The 12,860-nt window shown below is 36.1% G+C and overlaps 1 protein-coding gene across 1 annotated transcript in view; it reads left to right on the top strand.

Moving 5' to 3' along the window:
- Nucleotides 1–12,860, top strand: part of NSMCE2 (NSE2 (MMS21) homolog, SMC5-SMC6 complex SUMO ligase) — a 260,060-nt gene that overhangs the window by 44,005 nt on the left and 203,195 nt on the right. The window contains exon 3 of the mRNA XM_044669158.1: nucleotides 3,762–3,868. Within this exon, the coding sequence (XP_044525093.1) occupies nucleotides 3,762–3,868 (107 nt within the window). The remainder of the gene's footprint in view (nucleotides 1–3,761; nucleotides 3,869–12,860) is intronic.

A 12,860-nucleotide genomic window follows, 5' to 3' on the forward strand; every position in this document is an offset into this window, starting at 1 on the left:
AGCCATTCCCCAATTGAAGGACATACCCTCATTTTCCAGTTTTTTGCCACCACAAAAAGTACGGCTATGAATATTTTTGTACAACTCTGTTTATTTATGATCTCTTTGGGGGTACAAACCCAACAGTGAAATGGCTGGATCAAAGGGCAGGCATTCTTTTATAGCCCTTTGAGCATAGTTCCAAATTGCCATCCAGAATGGTTGGATCAGTTCACAGCTCCACCAGCAATGCATTAATGTCCCAATTTTGCCACATCCTCTCGAACATTCATTACTCTACCCTTCTATCATTTTAGCCAATCTGCTAGGTGTGAGGTGATATCTCAGAGTTGTTTTGATTTGCATTTCTCTAATTATTAGAGATATAGAACACTTTCTCATGTGCTAATTGATAGTTTTGATTTCTTTATCTGAAAATTCCCTATTCATGTCTCTTGCCCATTTATCAATTGGGGAATGGCTTGATTTTTTATACAATTGATTTAACTCCTTGTATATTTGAGTAATTAGACCTCTGTCTGAGTTTTTCGTTATAAAGATTTTTTCCCAATTTGTTGTTTCACTCCTGATTTTGGCTGCATTGTTTTTGTTGGTACAATAGCTTTTTAGTTTGATATAATCAAAATCATTTATTTTATATTTTGTAATTTTCTTGAACTTTTGCTTGGTATTAAAATCTTTACTTTCCCAGAGATCTGACAAGTATACTATTCTGTGTTCTCTTAACTTATTTATAGTTTCCCTCTTTATATTCAAGTCATTCACCCATTCTGAATTTATCTTGGTGTAGGGTGTGAGATATTGATCTAAACCTAATCTCTCTCATATTGTTTTCCAAATTTCCCAGCAGTTTTTGTCAAATAGTAGGTTTTTGTCTGGAAAGATCTGTGAGAACTGATGCAAAGTGAAATAAGCAGAACCAGGAGAACAATGTGTACAATAATAGAAATATTGGACAATGATTATCCGTAAAAACTTGATTGTTCTCAGCAGTGCAATGATCTGGGACAATCCTGAAAGGCTTATGATAGGGAAAGCTATCCACCTCCAGAGAAAGAACTGTTGAAGTCATCTTTCACATCAGTGTATCTTTGGTTTTATTTTGAGGTTTTGGTTATGTATGAGTGTGATCTTACATCAGTGACTAATATGAAAGTGTGTTTTGTATGATAACAAAAAGAAAAAATAAATATGAACATTATAAAAAAAAAGAAAGCCATCGTACCAACTAAAAAGTGAAATGGGCTGCCTGGTGAGGTGGTAAGTACCCCCTCTTTGGAGATCTTCAAGGAGAGGTAGGATAATTACTTGCTAGCTGGTATGTTTTGGTGGGGATGCTTTTGGTGTATGGGTTGGACTAGACAGCTGCTGAAGTTCCTTTCTGTTTTCAAATTATGTGATTATCTAAAAACTATCACATATTTTCTTCTGTATTGCAATTATTAATAAATTTCATAGCCATATAGTAAACTCTTAATTATCAGTGCTTAAATTCCCTATGGCAAATGTTCATTTTGGTTTAGTTGTTTCCTGTTATTTATAGTTCCAGGCTCTCCTGCTGTACTCTAGGCTATTTGTTTAGGAAATAAAAATAAAAATCACAGAATTTCATAAGCAAAATAATCAAGATTCCAAAGCTCCTGAGGACAAAATGCTTAAAAATTAACTCTAAATGATTTTTAGATTATTATCCCTCTAGTATTACTTCCTCAAAACCTGGGAAAAGATAATAGCTAAGTGTGTACCTTTCGGGATGTAAATATAAACAAGTCAGCTATACTTTTCATATAATTTCCAAGTGTAAATGTTAAAACATTATAAACTTCTTTTACTTTCTACCATTTTTCTACTATTCTAATTTACTTTTTCCTTTTGACTGCCTATCCCTTATGAACAGAGGTTGATATTTGCCTTAAAATAATTTAGATTCTCAAGCCTATAAATTTTTTAATGTAACAGTAGAAGAACAAGTACAACAAATACTAAATAACTTCTGTTGTGTGGCACACTGTGCTAAGAACTGTAGGTGTTCAAAGTTCATAATAGATTGGGTTTCAAACTAAAAGGAGTTTATAGTCAAGTGGTAGCAAGATAAGATCTACTAGTTATATTTCACTATATTACATGAATAATGTGTTAGAGCACTAAAGTACTGTGATCTGAGAGAGTGTTACCAACTAAATATATAAGGGAAGAATCATAGAACTGGATGACCCAGTCCAATTTCTCATTTTACAGATGAGAAAACTGGGGACCAGAGGCTAAATGATTTTCTCCAGGTCACACCGATAATAAGTAACACTGATGAGATCTGAATCCCAGCTTTCTGAATTCAAATTTAGTGCTGTTTCCACTGTTTTACTTTGGTTTTCTACAGGAATAAATGAAGAACTTATTAGGAAATTATGCAAATTTATTAAGAATTATGCAAAGCAATATTTTAAAAGCTGAGACAGAGATAGAAAAGTCACATAGTCCTTGCTTTCCAGGATCTCATATTCTAATATGGTAGAAAAAACCTGTGGCAGGTTTTAGCTACAAATCTGATGGAAAGGCCTTGTGGTCTTTAGTGGCAAAGCCAGCAGTACTTCCTCATCTTTATTAACATTTTCCCTGATAAAATCATACTATTTTCTGATATGAATCATTTGATAGGACCAAGGATTTTGGTGACAAAATTTTTTTCTTTCTAGGTCTTCAGTAGATACAACTGTGACTTTTATGAGCACTTGGCAGGCTTCATTCTCAGCATGAGTTGTTTCCAGGATGAAGGCTGGGGGCTCTGAATTAGAACATTGCTGTTCCCAAGGTTCCTGGCTTCAGGGTCTTTGGCTATCTCCTTCAAAGTCTGAGGAGATTTAGTAGTTGTAGTGGTTCTTCTTGCCTGGAACATGATGCCTTCTGCCCTTCCTTAGGAAGAACCTGTTCTACTGCCTCAGCAAGGCAGGCCCACCCATTCAGTGCATGGCAATTTATTAGCAATCAGTGGAGATAGCTAGCATTATCTCCATAGGATTTGCTTCCCCAGATGGAGGGTGTGAGTGCTGGGCTGGAAATGGGACAAGTGTTCAGGGATGTGCTGCCAGTCTCAGTGCTTTTGTTCTCTTCTACCAGTAGTGGCCGTTGCTCAGCAATTGCTATTGATAACAAAGATGGACCTTTCACAAGTGATTTCTACTCTCAGTGATGATTGTGAGACCTGAATGGGGGGGCACATCTAGTGGTTTAGGAGGATACTGCTTATTTCCAATGCTGTTGCTTCCAGAGTCCTTGGCCTGTCTCCATCAGGGCTTGACACCTATAGCCTCGTATTTCTGTCTTTTTTTTTTTTTTTTTTTTTTTTAACTCTCACCTTCTGCCTTGGAATTAATTGGTCCCAAGGCAGAAGAGTGGTAAGGCCTAGGCAGTGGAGGTTAAGTTACTTGGCCAGGGTCACACAGTTAGGAACTGTCTCAGGCTAGATTTGAACCTAGGACCTCCCAACTCTCAATCCACTGAGCCACCCAGCTACCCCCATCTTGTTTCTATCTTAAGTGGCAATTTGAATTAGTTTTGCAGTCATCAAGTAAAGAGGAGGGAAAACCAAGATCATTCCAAGAATTGGGAACAGTATGTGTAATGTAATGAATGTGTTACTATATATAATGAATAAAAAAAACTTCACAACATTATTATTGTCTGTCATAGTATAAATTGATATACTTCCAAATGTACATTTTTGGGAAGAAGAAAAAAAATTGCTGCTGTATTTTATCTTATAGCTGATACAGATGGTGATTCTAATATGGAAAATTTACTGTTTGAATATATTGAAATGGAAAGAGATCTGAACCAGTACATGACGGCAGTTGAAGCTACCCTAAGTCAGGTATGTTTAATATTTGTACTAACCTACTTTATACATTTCTTCTTGATTAGAAAATCTCAAATGACAGAAATTTGATAATATTTGTGAATTAGACAAGCCTAAGTTAACTCTAAAGTGATAAATTTGCATTGGATTCTGTTTGATCTTCTTTTCCAGATTATTTTGTTTAAGTCTGTTCTTATTGTAAACAGGCAAGGGAACAAACTAACAAACTCCAAAACCTAAACTTGACAGAATTGTTCTTTGTTATTTCTTCTTAAATGTGCAACTGAGAATCAACTTAGTGATTCATTCTTCATTTTTAACTTCTATGTCAAGAATTTAATGACTAGTTTATAAATAAAAAAGACTGTCCTTGATTTTTCTAAATTCCAAAGTTAATTTTGTTGACTCCAGCTGTCACCGGAACAACATATATGGTAGTTGGGTTGGGAACATAGTAATATCCTATTCAGTACCATGTTGACTAAGAAATGAGCAATCATATTGCAGTAACATTTCTGAGAAATTCTTTGTCCTCTGAGTAATGTAAACTCTCTATTAAGTTGATTTAATTACACCTATATAAAAGGGTTTCTAGATTCCTTATTTACTATTTTTAGGAATGGACACTTGAAAATATTCCATAAATTAAGCCTCATTGAAATTTATCAATTAGCTGAAGTAATTAAGCTGTCTTTAAAATGCAAGTTAATAAAAATGTTTATTCCATAAATATGTTTAGAGTTTTATATTCTTTTTGTCATTGTTTTATTTAAATATTTTTAAGGTAGTCTACAGTGACTTTTTTCCAAATATGTCACTAATGCTTCTTGTAATTTTTAACCATCATGACAATTATTGATGATTTCTTAAAAAGAAAATGGTGAAAATAAATATTGTTAACAAAACACTGTAGGAAATGGTATTATACAATTTGTATTGCTTTATAAGACAGTTTCTTTGTTTTCTAAGCAGTGAATTGAACCTATTTTATGCTTCATTGTTTCAACCCGTCTGTGTTAAGCTATCTGTGATAGGCTATCTTAATTTTTTTAATTGTGCAAAAGTGACTATTGTAATGGGGTAAGGGGTTTGGGGTTGAATATATTAAAAGGTTAGGTCGCCATGGGGTTTAGCAATTATCAGTCCCCAATTAAAGAATAACCTCAAGTTAAAATGACTTATATGAAAATTTATTTACAAATGAGAAGAGGAAGAAGAAATAAGGAAATAAAGAATCTAACACAGTAGGTAATTTGCTCCGATCCCCTAGTTAATCTAGGTAGATCTAATTAGCCCTCAGCCGAGGGAAATCCCGCCTTGATTCCAAAGCCAGAGACTCAGAAGGCCAGAGACCTGGGGGGCCCTAGAGGCAAATGAAGCAAAAGCTTCAGTCACAAAGTCCTATTAAAAGGAAAGTTCCTTAAGAGAAGTTCAGGAAGATTCAGTCTTACACTCACCACGTGGAATGCCTCAGTCACGAACCAGCAGAGCTCCTTCGGGTCTCATTCACAAACCAGAAGAACGAGCCCAGCTGACTGAGGTCTCTTTTTAAAGGGGCCTCTTTTGTGTCACTTCCTGTGGCCTCCTCTTAGTTTACGTGTCCAATCACAACAGAAACTTTTCCTATGATTGCCCATGAGGTAGTCAGTAAATTCTGATTTGTTACTCTAGCACACGTGGGTGTTACAGACTACCCAAAAATGGAGATGTTTTCACCTTTGGTGATTAAATCTAAAGATAGGCAGTGTAGATTTAATCCTATTATCACAATCCCTCCTATGATCATTTGGGAGGCTGGTCTCCCCATTTGATCATTTGGCGTAATCATTTTGTACCTCTAAAATTCTAACTACAATAGTTAGATATAAGAGGTAAGTAGAAGAGACAGAAAGAGAGAGCAAAACCATTGTTTTGCTAGGCGCATTGACAAAAAGCCAATTAGGGGAAAATTCCCTTTGGCATAAGAGTTTACAATTCAAAATAATTGTGTTCAATCCCTTCAAGTTCAATTAGTTATACCCCAAAGTTCATTTTGGATCATCTTGATTCAGTGTAGATTTCTACAGGCATCTTTTCTGAATCATCTTGATTCAGTGTAGGTTTCTGCAAGCATCTTTCTCCAAATAGTTCAATTTCTGGATTCAAAGCAGGCTCCTTTTCCTGAAAATTTTCTCAAACAAAATTTTAAAATTTGGATTTTTATAAAATACAACCCCCACTGAAGAGGGTGTGGGCCAACACCCGGATCAACATACATTGTTGAGTTATGGGGTATTTGAATCAGTTATCAAAAGAAAAACCAAAAACACAAAAAGAAAAACAAATAGAAGAAAAATTTATGTTTGGGAGACAGAAAAAATTTCAAAATCAGGATCAAAATATCAAAAATCTATGTATATAAGATTTTCTGATTAAACAAGAATAAATTCATAATAGGCCCTTGTCCAATTAAAGTAAATTCTGTCCTATAAATCTGTAGGACAAAACGCAGTAATATTGCACTTACCCATTGGCAGCCAAGACTACAGCAAGTTGCTATATTGTAAGAGAGAAAAGGACTAGATTTTTATGTAAAAGGGAAGTGTCATTCCCAAGTATGATTTACCTTCCCTCTCAGGGATAGGGGAGCCACAATGATGGCCAACCTTCGGTACTTGACTGGCAGTGTGGTACGAAGTGTCCTATGATTTAACATATGTCAAGCTTCACAACTTCGAGTTTCATACTAGGTTCAAGTACTTTAGTATTGGCATAAAGTACAACAATCTTAGTTGTATTGGTATGGTCTTTTTTGACCTTGTGCTCCATGACACTATTAAGTTTCTCATCAATCCCAATGGGACTGGTTGGTCTCCATGATCTTGTGCTTCTTGTACTGTATGGTGGCTCTGTTGCTCCATTCTTCTGGAAGCAGACAGAATCATTAATCATGGTCTTATAATATTTAACAATAAATGACAGGTTACCATAGTCTAGGCCTTTGTGGGTATGTGTTAATATTATAGCAAATATATTTTGAACATATTACTGTAGAATCAAAAATTAATATTGATTATATGTACTTTAAGAAATTTTTTAAAAAGTTAAAAACCAAATATTCTATTAGAAAGGTAAAAGACAATAGTAAAATAAGGAATTCCTGACTACAAAAAACCTTTTGTCCTACATGTACACAAATGGAGAGGTATAGTGTCTGGTTTCCTCACCCAAAGTTTAGGACCTCTCCAATGGCCTATAGCATATTATTCATCCCAACTAGATCCCATTGTGGCAGGAGCACCCCCCTCCCCCCCATGTCTCCGGAATGTCGCAGCAACAGCCTTGTTAGTGACAAAAGCAGCTGACCTTGTGTTAGGATGTTCTTTGACTGTCATGTGTCTACATGAAGTTGGAGCGTTAATGTTAAGACACAGAACTCAAGCCTTTTAAGACTGTTGCCTAACAAAATATGAGATCATTTTATTGGGTAATGACAATATTATCCTTAAAAGATGTAACAGTTTAAATCATGCAACTTTGTTACCTGATATACCTACACAAGGAGAGCCTTTACATGACTATGAGACAGTAGTTCAACTAGCAGAAAGACCTTGAGAACATCTCTGATACATCTCAAACCAACCATGATTTGATTTTGTTTACTGATGGCTCATCCTATATGAGGGAAGGCACAAGGTGCACTGGTGCAGCAGAAGTGACTGAATTTGAGACTCTGTGGTTTGCTTTGTTGCCTAGAAATGTGAGTGCCCAAGCAGCAGAATTAATTGCATTAACACAAGCTTGTTTTATTTCAAAAGATATGGCTGCGACAATATACACCAACTGAAAATATGCATTTGCCATATGCTACACAGTTGGTTTTATATGGCTTCAGCGTTGATTCTTAATGTCTGCTGGAAGAACTATTGCTAATACAGAAATAATTTATGAGCTGTTGCAAGCTTCGCAGCTTCCTAAACAACTTGCTGTAGTCCTTTGCAAAACTCATAATCACAATAATGATTGTGTCACATGAGCAAATCATAGAGCAGATGTCACAGCTAAATTTGCTGCAGCAGAGTTAAACCTCTCTATAATTAGTGAAACAGATTTAGAAAAAGTATACACAAACAAAGAGTTACAGAAGTGGAAACAAAATTTTAAAGCCCACCAACACAATGGTGTGTGGCCTGCCTCAGTAGGAAATCCTATTCTCCACAAAACATTTTATAATTAAATTTGCCAAGCCATACACACAAAAGATCACGTTGGTACACAGGCAATAATAAATACAGTGAAGATAATGTGGGTTGCACCTGATATTACATGCATTGCTTCAAAGGTCTGTTCATCTGTTCATACTTTGCCAGCAGTATTACCAGCACATATTTAAACAAAAATCCTTAGGGCTAATGAGGACCATTTGGAGTAATGGGTAAGGTTATATTACTGTAATTGTAATACTGCTCTTATGGAAAAATTAATGAAAAAATTTAGTGCCTAGTGTGGGTTCATATGATGATGGAGTTCAGTCCTGAAGGTACAGCCAATAAGAAATAAAGAACTTGTTGATTTTCTGAGCCCTCTTTATAGGGAGCCTTAGGGAGAGGATTTTTGCTGTACTCTCTTGTCTTCCAATCAGAGGGGCAGAGACTGATGGTTCTGATGAGGTATGAGTACCAAAGTTCATGTAATCTCTGTAATGATGAGTTTCTCAGTAATCAGCTTTTCTTGTAGCAGAGGTTTTGGGAGGACTTAGGAAGTAGGACTTTTGAGGGGAAATTAAAAGGGACTGTTAAGAGCATTGAGTTTATTTCATACCTAAGAATTCTCTTTCACATGATGAAGTAAAGAGTGGAAGAGGAGGGAAAAGAGAGAATGAAGGAGAAACAGGGAGAAAGGGGAGGAGGTGAGATTGAGAAAGGATAGGAAAGGAGGGAGGGAAAGAGGAATTGAGGAAAGGAGAGGCAGAGAAAGACAGAGAGATAAAGAGGCTGAGGGGAAAGAGAGTGGGATCTACAAACCATTGCCCAATGAATTTTGTACGAAGATCAAACTTTGTCTTCTATTCTGGCAGATTTCTAGCCTGTACTATTAAAGGAATGGTTTTCAAACATCAAGATAAAGAAAGTGATCATAAAGCGATAATATTATTGCTTCATCAAGAGCTAATTATACTGGATTATCCTCAATTCCTTTTTTTTTTTTTTTTTTTTATTGTGTTACCTGCAGGTAGAATAGGGAAATGCTATAGATAGTTTACCTGGATTGTAGTTAAATATTTGATAAAATCTATTTTTTTAACAGATGGAGAAATATTTTATTCCTTTTTTTTTTTTTAAATCATTACCTTCTATCTTAGAATTAATACTATGTAATGGTTCCAAGGCAGAAAAACAATATGGGCTGGGCATGGGAAATTAAGAGACTTTCCCAGGATCACTCAAGGTAGTATCTGAGGTCAGATTCAAACCCAGGACTTCCTGTCTCTGGATCTTACTCCCAATCCATTCCTCCCCCCACCCCCCACCCCCCCATTTCATTCTTTAATATATATATACACACACACCAGTAGTTTAACTGAATGGAAATCCCATTGAGAGAAGTTACTCTTGCCAATTTACATCTGTACTTTCCTATAGCTCATAATCTTAGAAAGTTGCTTGAAGCAAGTTAAATATTTTTTTTCCAGGTTTACATTAAGTAGGTGTCAGTATGGGGACTGGAACTCTGGTCTTCCTAGCTCCAAGGCTAAAACTCAGTCCATGTTGGCATATGATTATGGCTCTCATTGCCTCTTTCTATGACCCTGCAAGAGTTACAGTGGCTCAATTGTCACATGGGCCCTTCCTTTCTGCAATTTTGGTTGTATTGTGGACCTGGTGACTTGATATCCTCAGTGCCATTTAGGTGCTCTCTTATTTCCTCCTTACATGCTCTGTGTTTCACCTCCTTCTTAACTGTTTTGTTATGCCCTTTCCAATCCATATGTATTATAAAAATAAAAGAGGATTGGTTGATGGTAATAATAACAACAGAGGGTATGAGCCAGAGGCTTTGAAAGGTGGATAGTATTATGGTGTGAGAGAGAACTCACTCTTGCCCACCACCTCTGTGTAGGTGCTGTTAATAAAGCTATGGCTCTCCTTATCCTAACAGGCTTGTTCAGCTGAGCCTGTCGGCTATTTCTTATAACAGTTGCTGAGGCAGGGAACCACTGAGAGGCTATAGATATGGTTAACCTTTCTAGTTCCTCAGCCTGGGGTTAGAATAGGTATTGATAAGGCTTTTGATGGGCTCTTTGAACAATGGTGAAATCTGACTGTGTTAGGATCTCCCCTTCCCAAGGGCCTAGGTATAATGACCACTCAGGAAAGGTACTTGATGACAAAACAATGTATTTGATGCTAATCAATGGCGTTAGGAACAAGGGAAAAGGATGGAGGATTTGGGAACCTTATTTGCTCTAAACTATTCATCAGGCTATTGGAAGAAAGCTAGTTCAAGCAGAGGCTGGAGTTCTTCATCCTCACTCTACACATCCACACTCACTTATCCCTGGCTTGACTTGGCTGGAGCCAATCCGAAGATTAGGGAAGGCTTTTGATGATAGTGTCACTATTTCCATTCAGCTCTGTTGTCAATGATGGTGACTGCTCTTTAGCTCTCAGTAGGACAGGTTGGTTTGCAGGTACAGGTGCAGGTAATGTCTGCCCTTCCTCAAGACCTCCCACCTCCCAAGTTCTGCTCCAGAGTGAGCTCCAGGTGCTGGGCCTCATGGGTATTTATAGGGCTGGCTCCAATAGACTTCTTGTCCTGGCTCATAGCATCTAGGTACATCCAAGGTGTTCAACTGCCGATCTTGTCACTCTTGTCATGAATTTGGTATCCTTCTTGTCCCAGAAATCAATATAACATATGTCATTTGTTCAGCAGGATAAGCAAAAATGAGGAGGGAGTAATTCTTCTCACTTACTACTGTTAGTCAATACAACCTTGTCTCCTGAATACAGCCTTAGCCCTTTGTTCCTGTTCTTTACTCCATTATAGTATAAAAACTCAGTGTTCCTGAGGAAACCCAAGTTATTCTAAGCATTAATATTATTAATACTATTCTTACTGGACTGGACTACCTGAACTTTGGTATTCCTTCTCAGTTGTGTTCACTCTTCAGTCTAAAATTATTCTGTATCTTTATTAAAATCTAAGTTGGTACTTGAGTTTCCTTTTGAATTCACTTGAGTTTCCTTAAATAAATTCACTTTTCCTCAATTGGAATTATTTCTCTTTGTTCCTTTAGAATTTCATTCTGGAGAGCTTTCGAGCCTTTAAGAGTATCTAATTTCTCCTGTAGAATTTTATTTAATGAGATCATACATACATATATACACACACATTTATATACATACATATATTGTAATAGGGAAATAGACTTAAGAGTAGAAAAGTAGATTTAGCAGGCAGGCTAAGTAAGGGCAAAACTTTGGCTGGAAATCAAGGACATTCTGATTGGAATGCAGGGAAAGAGAGAGGAAAGAGGAGAAACTGTCAGTTGCTGGTTTGAGGGGTTTGGAGCTGAAGTGCAGCCAGCAGTGTCTCCATACACTTGGGATTTGTGAGATTAGAGAATCTTGAAGACAACATCTTTCAAGACAACTCTGAGTAGTGGAAAGGGTCTGTTTTTCTGGTGGACAGTTGCAGGCATCTTTCCTTACCTGGTAGCTTTTGGATTATTGGCTGTGCAAGGAGTTGGTTCCTGGTATCTTAAAGTCATCACCTGGATCATTTGTGAGAAACCCCAATCTCCACACACTCCCTCTAGTCCTTGGCCAAAGCTGTCAGCCTGACTGAAGTTAGGTTGGCAGAGAAACTTCCCTTTAGGACTCCAGTTCTTGTTAGTTGGATTTTCCCTAGTTATAGATATACCTCTTCCACTTTCCTGTCCCTTAAAATACAATTAAACTATTTTATTTTTCCTTTTCCTGTTTGTGTCTCCATTGTTTGTATATATTTAACTTTGTGTTTTTCCCTGGCTAGGTGGATCTATGGTGACAGTTGGATTTCACCTGTCATTCCCCAAACTGCCAAAACCAATTTTGAATTGTATTTCCTCAATTTGTTATGTCCCAGTCTATCTATCCTGCCTCCTACTTATCCTTCCTCTGAACCCAATTAAAACATGTTAAACCCCATGTTTTCCCCATAAGAATATACACATACATATGTGTATATGCATATATCACATCCATAGACATATTACAGAAGATTTTTTGCAAAAATGAGAAGAGAAAGAATGCTACCAAATTTGTTTTATGATACAAATATGGTCCTGGTACATCAGTCAGAGTTAAACCAAAGAAAAAAAACTTCAGGCCAATATCCCTAATGATTCTGACAAATAATTTATAATAATTTAACAGAGGTGCCACAACAATGTATTTGAAAGATTATATAATATTACCAGATTAGATTTATGTCAGAAATGTAGGATTTCTTAAATACTAAAAAAAAACACCCCTATAAACCTAATTGAGTTAAATAATAATAGAAAATAATAAAAACATGAATTTTTAAGCAATAGATTAAGATAAAGCTTTAGGGAAAACACCACTTATTTCTCTTATAAAACACTAGAAAACAGGAATAAATAAATTCTTTAACATGACAAGCAGTATCTATCCAAGTGCCACTACTATATATAATAGAGATAAATTTGAGTGATCTTCTCCATGTTTAGGTGTAAATATTGATGGATATTGTCCCTATTCTTATTTGATATGGTGCTAGAATTGCTAACTATAATATACATATAATTGTATAATTAGTTATATGTTATGACAAGAAAAAGAAGTTGAAGAAATAAGCAGAGAAAAATTTAAAAAATTGTTGCTTTTTGTAGATTATGGAAGCATTAGTAATTTTAGCTAAGTTGCATGATATATATAATCATTAGCATGAATTGTATAGGTTAAAATGGTCTATAAATGGAAGAGATTAGGTATATGCTATGCAGAAGCAAATAAACATA

Source organism: Gracilinanus agilis, chromosome 1, assembly GCF_016433145.1.
Source record: "Gracilinanus agilis isolate LMUSP501 chromosome 1, AgileGrace, whole genome shotgun sequence".
NCBI classification, from domain to species: domain Eukaryota; kingdom Metazoa; phylum Chordata; class Mammalia; order Didelphimorphia; family Didelphidae; genus Gracilinanus; species Gracilinanus agilis.